General features: G+C 37.6%; 1 protein-coding gene across 3 annotated transcripts in view; it reads right to left on the bottom strand.

The window, feature by feature from the left end:
• Positions 1–5564: 5564 nt before the first annotated feature.
• Positions 5565–9911, bottom strand: part of TENM1 (teneurin transmembrane protein 1) — a 734894-nt gene continuing 730547 nt past the window's right edge. For all 3 annotated transcript variants that reach the window (XM_054695568.1, XM_054695569.1, XM_054695570.1), the window contains one exon: positions 5565–8639. In XM_054695568.1, the coding sequence (XP_054551543.1) occupies positions 7881–8639 (759 nt within the window). In that variant the 3' untranslated portion in view covers positions 5565–7880. The remainder of the gene's footprint in view (positions 8640–9911) is intronic.

Below are 9911 nucleotides of genomic sequence, written 5' to 3'. Positions count from 1 at the left end.
CAACCAAGTGAGAGCCAAGATTTTAGTGACAGAGGATTGCATTTTCTTTTTACATTTATATTTTTATGATGAATGCAATTTGATTACATGTCAAATTGCTTTAGGGCTTACAGAATTCATTCACTCCAAACACAATGAAGCTGGGGTAGAGAAGTAAAAACACCTGGTCCCTGCCCTCAGGCAGCTCACTGTTTAGTTGGATGAGAAAACAATTAGCCATAAAGGACAACAAAAGACAGTCACAAGGAAGAGAGAAAAAAGAGATAAAAGGTGATAAATACTTGGTAAGGGAGGATCTCAACAGTGCTGGTAGATCTATCTTACAGGGGCAGAGTGAGTCAATGCACAAAAGAAGGCAAAGTGTCCTTGTAAACGGAATTCCTGGCTGTATGGGAGTGGTGAGCTTGATTAGTATTAGTGAACTCTCTCCAGAGACCAAACTCCTCTCTGTGTGCGGGCAAGACCTGATTTCTGAGCCCTTAATGTGGATACTAAGGGAGTGCAAAGGTCGAGTAGTTCCACAATAAATGTGTGGTTTACCACTTCAAGAAGGAAAAGCATCATTTTAACTTGTAAAAGAATTCAGAAAGGTGACTTTCAAAAGAAAATGCTTAATTTCGAATTATTTATACTGTGGGTTTAAATTTTAATCGATTTAACAAATCTTTACTCTCTAATTTGGAATAATCCTAAACATGTGAATTACGTTTGCATGTTCCTTTACTAGAGCCTTTTTTGAAAAAAAAAATGTTTTGAATTATGGATGCTCTTTCATTTTAATAAAGTCTTTGAAAGCTTTATTTACCTAATTTGTCTCAAAATATTCCATTTAAAAATATCCATGTCTAGGTGCTATTAATATACTAAATAAAGCATCGAGGGCCACCTTGTTTATCTTATTGAACTGACTCCCTGAAAAAGGTAAGTGCTTTTTTGATTTTGCTGTCAAACATCCCAGTTAATGCTTCTAGCCACTGTCTTATTTTGCTGGCCTTTTATTCATCACGTTTTTTTTTTTTTTTAATATGCGCCCCCCCCCCACCCCACCGGCAGCATGAACATCCTTGCTATTTCCCAGTACCTAATAGTTTGCACCTTTACAGGTCATATCCTTGCTGTTTCTAAAGTATTGCCATGTTAACATATACCTGTAAGATGCTGAGTCAAAGTAGAAAAATGCACGTATATTTCCAAGTGTGTCAGCAAGCCCACAAGGAACATGACAGTTTATCAAAAACTTGTTCATTTCCTCTGAAAATTTGTTCTGAAGAGATAAGGTCAGTTGGGAGACAGCTTAGGTAATGGTCTGATTGGCTGTTATAGGCAAGGGTCCCTATGTGGTATATAGGTAGAATAAGTCTACAGAGAATGACTCTAATTAAGTCTTCTGCTATAAATAGAGGGCTGGATTTAAGATATTCTTTCGGGTGGAATGGGTAGAGAATTAAAAATGTGAGAAACAGCTTTAAAATCCATTAAGAATGCTTAGACATCAGCTTAGGTTTTATTTAATTCATTGTATTAAGTTCAGAATTCAAAGTCTATTAATAATAGGGCCCAGATTTGACCTTGAGCATTTAAAGGTTATAGGATGCCTAGTTTTCCTGTTAGTGGGCTATAAATTCAACTTTGTCACCTATGTTTGCCCTTGCAGTAAATGGGATGCCATAATTTTGTAGTTTGCAGCTAGGAGTGAAATTAAAGTACCCAGTTTGGACACTTTCATAACTTGGGGTCACTGACCAAACTTCATCACTAGATCATTTACCTTTGCAATGCATATTTTTATGCAGAAAGATACAAAAAGCCTGATGGACAGGGAGAGGCCATCAGCATAAGATATGACACTTGAATTTCCTTTTCAGCTTAGTCACTGATTATCCATGTGCCATTAGGTAAATCGGTCTGTTGCTATTATTCATTTGCTGAACAGAAACAATTAAGCTCCTGAACAATTAAGTTGCTGACCTCACAGGATTATCGCAGCACTAAAATTATGTAAATTTAAAGTAGTGATATTACTAAATATTTAAATAGCATTGATATTCAAAAATCTCTAAAAGTGTCAGAGCTCTTACCTCTTTCTTTCTTTTTGTATTCTCTATATTTTGAAGAAAATATTTTGAGGTGGTACTAGTGTCTGCCACCCCCCCACCCCCCAATTATTTTTGGCTGGTGGGTTGCATTGAGACTGTCAGAATTGCCTTCTGGTCCATGAATCTTTTTACTGTATCTGTGTATTTATCAGTGAAGAAAAGGGCAGCGGGGTGTTTTAGACTGGTGTAAATTCCAGGATTCCAAGCAAGTATCAGGAACAGGCTGTTTGGGCTGTAGATGCCCCATTACTATCAAGTTCAATTGTGGAAGATCTGTTGGCCAGCGTTCCTGTGCCACTCATAAATGTCTTCTTGGGGAAAACAAGGGCCAAATGGGGCCTTCCCTGGTGGCACAGCGGTTGAGCTCTGGGCTGCGATGCTGCCTGCAGCCTCCGCAGCGCAGGTTTGATACTCGGGTTTGATCCCCTGGCTGCCGGCGAGGGTCCCACGTGGTGCGTAGACCCGCCCCCTGCCGCCCGCCGCTCCCCTCAGCAGCGTGCTTTGTCAGTCTGCCTGTTCTGTTCCCCGCTCTGGCTCTGGTGAATTCGCTCACTTACCCTCCCGCGCTTCTGACTGTACCCAGTGCTTGTATAAATAAATAATCTTTTTTTTCTCTTTCACCACGGCCTTTCCACGCCATTCATTGTTTTTTCTTTTCCAATGCATTTGGGTACCCTGGTCTCCTAGCTCTCCTCTGTCTGTGTTCGGCAATTCTTTGTTTTCTTTCTATTGCTGAGAAAGGCATTGACAGGAGAGAGAAACCTTTTTTAAAAATCATAGCCTAGAGGTGTTTAAACTTGCAACAGCCACTCTTCTTTTTTTATGGAATGGTCATTTGTGTCAGAGATCCTATTTGTATGAAAAATAAAAATGAAGAGCCATCTGCTTAGGATTAGTGCCTTTTGGATTTCTGCACCTACATTTTCAAGATGATGCACTTTTATCATTTGCTGTTAGAGAGCCACTTTTCATATCTCAGGTGACCAGGCTGACTGGAGAATGCAGTTTGGCGCAGGAATAAAATGGGACACAGTGTTCATTGGCAATTTTATTTTTTAAAAATGAAATATTCAAAGTACTTTTTTTCTTTCAAATATCGACACATAATGTTTAACTTTAAATATTTACAGCATGTTGTTGTGATGCTCTTGTAGAAAAATGCATGCTTCTGGCCTGAAAGCCAGAGCAAAATGCAAAAGACCATTTAACTGCAGCCAGAGAACATGAACCTGTACAGTATCCAGTCACTTTTCAGCACAGGAGTGAGAGCAGGAATACAGAATTGGAACCTATTGTTTCCTAGCAACATGGCCCGGGCCATTATAACACAATTTTCAGTATGATTAGAACCTCTAACTGTTGTTACATAGAAACTGAAAATCTCGGCATACACTGTAAACACCTTTACTTCTCATGAGAAAGTAAGCAGCTAAAAAGAATATTTTTCTGACGTAAAGGCTATACTTCTCCTTCCCACCTTCTCTCTTACTGATGCTTTTGCCAGAAGAAGAGTAAAGATTTAGACATTGTCATGATTCATACAAGTAAAATATTTTTCAAGGACACAATCTGATATACTAACATTTATTTAAGAGGTTAAAGTCCACCACTAAATCTAAGGAAAGATTTTTAACTGCCAAACACATTTCCTTTGACGAATAATGTAAGATGACAACTGCCAAGACAAAATCCACAGCAAGTTTAACTCTAACTATTTTCAGTTACTGTTTAGGAAGTAGTTTCTTCTTACACACAGTAATATATTTGGTCCTTAATAGCTTTCACATGAAGGACACACTGAAATAACAGTCACTATTTTGTGGTTGAATTCCTTGTTGTTGTTTGTTGTTTTCTGTTTTGCTTTTTTTTTAGTTTAGTTTTTTTTTTTATTTTTTGTGGGGTTTTTTGTGTTTTCTGGTTTTTTTGTGTGTGTTTTCTTTTTCTTTCTTTTTTTTTTCTTTTTTTTTTTTTTTTTTTTCTTTTTTTTTTCTTTTTTTTGCAGAATAAAGAACCTTACAGAAGGCTGTGGAAGAGCAGTCTGAGATCTGAAGTACTAGTCAGGTCAGCTATATGTATGTGAATTCCTCCAAGCAAACAAGAATGTTGCATTCAATCTGTAGCCTTCTGTTTTTCCACAAGCTTTAAGACACTTAAATCTCTATAGAAGTTTCTTTCAATACTTGGTTACTATACTTTTGCTTCCATTATCACTGAAGTCCCTTACAATTGCCCTTACAGGAACATAGCTTGATAAATGCAAAAATTTTGCCCTGACTCTCTCGGGTGATATTACAGTGGGGCCTGGTCTGGTTAGAAATATGTTTTTTAAAAAGGAAGGAAATGAAAAGAGTAGAAATAACCTGATAGAATGCTTGAAACTGTGTCAACAGTGATGAAAAAGAAAAATCTTATGAAATTTTAATTCATTTTATACCTCTCTATGTAGTTAGCATGTGAATTCCAAATTATACATTGTCAAGTTTTCATACATTTGGCTATGTTGAATATATTATATTATATATATATGTATAGTCTATATATTATAGATCTTCTAGATAAATTGACAGTAAAGGACACGCTTATTTTATACATTAGTTTGCTGGGTTAAAAAATAAAACATATGCCTATTTATATGGTGAGTGTTTTGCTCAAAATTAGTATGGATTGGACTTTATTTCCCTTTCCTTCAGGAGTCGTGCTTCTAATCAATAATGATTAGAATGACAACGAAAAATAAATATATTTAAATGTCTATTAAATTGTGAACTTTTCAGCTCATTTGGATCTCTAGATTGTAGTGCAAGAGTAAAAACAAAACAGAAGATCACAAATAAAATGGTTCGAACTAAGAAAAAGAAACAATCACAGAGTATTCCCTGCCTCCAGCCCAGAATGTTCTTTGTAGGAGAGCCCAAAGACTGTGCCCTCACTCGAACTGACTCGAACAGTGTGTTGCTGAATTATGGGTATGAGAAATTCACATATTTCTCTTCAAAATACATTTATTTTCACCAGGAAATGCAAATGATTGTTCTTTCAAAAATTTAAACTTCAGAACTATAAGCCAATGAAGGAATTCTTTGTATTCAGCTGAATAGGAAGGCATGCACCCAATATCTCCACGTTCTCATTTAGAAATGCCAAAATGCTTCTCTTAGATTTACTAGTCATTAGTGCTAACCTTATGGGTTTTTTTCTCTTTCCTCCCAAAAACTTTGGAAGTGGTAAAGAGAACAGTAAGTAAAGTTCAAGGCAGTATTAAAAACCACAGCTGTAAGTGATAAAAAGTGCATTTCCTGAATATAATACAAATATAATTTTAAGAAACTAAAGGCACAAACTAAATAAAAATGTATTACAAACTAGAAATGCACAGTTCAAGGTAATTACGATTAAGTAAAAGCTTCAAATATTTGTTTCTAATGGGTATTTAAAGCAGTTTGAAAATGATACATCATCAGTGAATTGCAAAAAAGTATAATCACTTAAAATATAAGCAAAATAGACTCTAATATTGACATCTTGGATTAGTGATAAAATACATCATCACATTTATGAATGCATTCTCTATATACAGTTCACAAATTATTTTTCCATTGATTTAAAAGAACATCAGAGGTTCTAGGAACTTAAGGTCCATTTTTAGGCTGGTGTGGAGGTATTCAAATTTTCAACAAGTTTGTCAGAAATTTTAGAATTCCATCATGAATAAATACTGTACCATTAACAGAGGGCTGATTCAGGAAAAAAACAATCATATGATTGTAGTCTGGATTAGTAATCTATTGAGCTGGTGTGCTTTCAACTAAAAGGGGCATGACTTCATCATGAGTTCTCTCTCTCTCTCTCTCAAAATACATGTGTAAGAATGTGGTAATCTCAACCACATTCTTGAAAATTTTTGAAAATGAAATGTTTCAATACACCCTCCCCTTCTGTTAATGGGTCCTTGCCTTTCCCTCACTCTACTAAATGTTGCAGGAGCCAGACTTTAAAACACCTTAACATGAGCCTATATTCTGACTTTGCATATTTTCAAAGAAACTGTCATCACAAAGCAAGGCAATGACCCCACACTGCATTTAGGCAGCAGCTGGAAAAAATCCAAAGTGTAACGTTGCATCATAAATTCTCCTTCAGACACAGCAAATGTCCAGACTTGGTGATGAAAGTGCTGAAGCTGGCTCAGGGGAATTTTCTATAGACCACATTGTGCTGTCATGTATTTTCATCGGTGGGAACTTACAATTACACAGCATTTTACAAACTGTCTCTTTGTCACTGGGCACAAATCTCCCAGCTCACCAAGGGGCTGTTTTTTTTTTTTTTGTTTTTTTTTTTTTACTACAGGATTCATAGAGATTGAGAAACTGCAGCTGATATTAACACTAATCCTGATCTCCTTCCAAATTTTAAATCATCACAGAACAAAACAACCCTTCCTGGAAAATAGTTATTTTCCTAGGCAGGAGGGATGATTAAATCAAACCAAATGGGTAAAGACAGAGAACTAAAATAACTAACCATATACATTATTTTAGTGAAAAAAAAAATAGTCTGCCTCTCTATAATTAGTTGAAATGTTTTAGGCTGGAAAGGGTTTGCTTAATTAAACTTCCTGACTGTGGCTGGGAGATATGCAATACAGAACTGTGCATTTTGAAAGATAATTCTAAGTGGCAGCAACTACTGTGATGTTTGGTTTGGTCTTCCCTTTGGTAGTTTCCTTTCACGTTAGTACTAGGTCTATGTTTTTAAGGTTTTGGCTCTTATGAGTTTCTGCAGTAGTAGTGAATGTCTTTATCGGCATCCCAGGCATGTATGCCTGCAAAAGCGTCTCTTTTTTTGTACCAGAATCATACTTTGTAGTAAATTACCTTTTTTGTGTGCACAAAACCATTGGATTAGCATATAAATAATGAATTACTAATGTGAAACTAGGACCCAAACACATCTTATATATAAATGAAAAATGCCTACCCAGGTTAATAAAAGCTATGTTTACGCGACACCAATACAGCTGGACAATTTGGGAAAAAGAAAATGTAGTCAAAACAGGTTGTGTGGGAGAAGTTACATTGGCCAGCTGCCTTGGCATCATGTACACACACGCCAAGAGTGGCGATTTCAGTCTGGTTACCATACCCACGGGGAAGCACGGTAGACAGAACCCAGCCACCGCACGCCCAAACACAGCACGACAACATGGCATTTACTTTGACGAGCAAGGAGGAATAATCAGGGAGGAAGGGCATATGGGTCCTGACTCTGGGACATGGTGGCTGAGGACATTTTACACTTCTTTTTAAGTTTCCCATAACAGATCTGGAACGTATGAAAGGGCTGGCAGTCTTTCGAAATGCAAGGTTCAGATACTATTGCACCACCTCTTTCAAACAGCCTGCAAGTTCTGCCAACAGTTAAATATGAAACTTTGTGTCACATAGAGATAGAGACCCTCAGGTTCTTTCTTTCTATTTGAACATATGCATGGCTCAACAAATTGCAAGTGGTGCTTTCTGAAAACTTTGTTTTAGCTGTTTGAGTTCTACTTGTGTTATTTTGAATACTGCCACACAAGAACTAAAAATCTCTGTCATTTCTTAAAGCGTTTAAACAAACAATATTAAAATACCATCTTCCGTCACATTGAAAGGCAGTTGGATATGTTTTTCCTCCATATTTACATATACAGAGTTCTGATCTAGAAAACCAATACAATAAACCATTTTATGTTTTAAAAACAGGCAGTCTTTGGTGACGCAAAGGCAGAGATTTTTTTTGTTACCTCCTGCCTATTTCGCTCTGTCTCATAAAGTGAATATTGTTGGCACTGTCAGAAAGTTCTAAATACTGCTCAACAGACAAAACAAAATACCCATCGTAACCTTGTACCCTCCCAGTGCTCAAAAGCTGCTGCTTCTCCCCCTCTGTCCATGCTCGGATACCTTCCTCCCCTTCTTGCAGCCTTCTTTGCTCCTTAGTCCAGGCCTGGGCCACTGCGCGCTGTCTGGCAATCTCCAACACGTGATTCTTTTCCTCTTCCACAGTTGTCCCATATCGGATGTTGAAGCACAGAGCCCCATGCTGGAGTTGGATGTCTGCAAACCGTCTAGTCCTCCCATTCAACACAGAAGTCATCTGGGACACAGTGACATTCACACCATTCTCTAGAATCCGCCTCCCCCCAGTGTTCCCGATGAGCACCAGGTCTTCCTCCAGAGAACCAAGCTTAATGAAGTAGTGAGTGTCCCTCCCCTCTATGGTAAAATGTAGGTTTTCCAGGTAGTGTGCATTATTGAGAATGGCAGCGAGCCGCCTGCTATCTTCATTGGCTACTCCTATGATATCGGCGGTTACTATGCCATCCTTGATGGCAAATTTTATACCTTTTCCAAAAACAGAAGGAACAGCGGCAAACCTTGGTTGTTTCCCTCCTTCAAGGCACCGCCCATCATGGTATCGGGGAGTCATAGGAAGTTGGTCCAAGGAAATGAAATTCCTCAGCTGTTTCTGGAGCTCACACTGAATGCCCAGGACCATCTAGGAAAACAGAAAGGTGCAGGGTCAGTGCAGCACAGGATACCTGTCCTGTGCTCGGGCACTGTGGGAAGGAAAGACTCACAAGCTTGTTCCTTCTCTCTCCCATTGGCTGGCTCGTGATTTCCAAACAAATTTGGAGTTCTTCATCAGAGATTTTGGGAAGAAAAGACGAATTAGGTGACTTGATCAAATGGCCTATATCGATCGATCTGTTGATCGATACATCTATATCTATGTGTGTGTGTGTGTGTTTGTGTGCATGTATAAATATTCCAATATCTTAGTGAGTTGAGCATCGGGAAGCATAGAATCACAGAGCTAGAAGGCACTTCAAGTTAAGTGGGTCCAGCTTCCCCAAAACAATGACGTTTCATTTTCACCAATATAACTAACAGCTGCTATTACTGTAAGTAGAGTAATACGTTAGGTATAAAGAGATGCATAAGGCAGCATTCTTGCTTTCAAGCAGCTTGTGACCTTATAAATAACAATACAAATCAGCAAGAAGTTCATTGATCTTTTCACATGGATTTAGGAAAAAACTCTTTATTATGGGAATTTTCAAACATACTAAGAAATAAAGAGAAAAGAAAAATGAACCAAGTATCCATTATAAAGTCTCAGTGATCTTCAACATTTTGCTAAGCTTTTTTCCCCTGAACTTTTAATTACCAAAAAAGCAGTTACCTATAATATTTATTTACAAAAAGGGAGATGCCTATAGAACCTATTTTAATTCCTTTCCCTTATAATTTATTGCACTCAAATTTTAGTTTTAGTTTTATTTTGTTAGTCAATTTTTTTGAAAACATATTTCTATTTCTTTCAATTAAAGAATAATCTCTTGTTTTCATTTTGTGTCTCATACTCCTGATAAAATTATCTGTCTTATTTTTCCAGAGATTTTATCCTGTAATAGTTATTCTTTCTTTCTTCATTGTTCTTACAGACTTTTTTTTTAAAAATCAGAATAATTTAGGGCCTCTCCTGATGGCGCAGTGGTTGAGTGCTGGGCTGCGAAGCTGCCCGCAGCCTCTGCAGCGCCGGTTCCATCCCACATGGTGTGCAAACCTCTCCTGCTGCCCGCTGCTCCCCTCAGCAGCGTACTTCGTCATTCTGCCTGTTCTGCACCCTGCTCTGTCTCTGGTGAATTCTCTCACCCTCCTGTGCTTCTTACTGTACCCAGTGCTTGTATAAATAAATAAATAAATCTTTAAAAAAAAATAAAATCAGAATAATTTAGTTCTGTCATTCCCATGTTCTTTAAGATTT

The sequence above is a fragment of the Talpa occidentalis genome, unplaced genomic scaffold, assembly GCF_014898055.3.
Source record: "Talpa occidentalis isolate TD23 unplaced genomic scaffold, MPIMG_talOcc4v2.1 talOcc4.15, whole genome shotgun sequence".
Taxonomy (NCBI): domain Eukaryota; kingdom Metazoa; phylum Chordata; class Mammalia; order Eulipotyphla; family Talpidae; genus Talpa; species Talpa occidentalis.
Note: the sequence above shows the minus strand (reverse complement) of the source record. Positions and strands in the feature narration are given on the sequence as shown.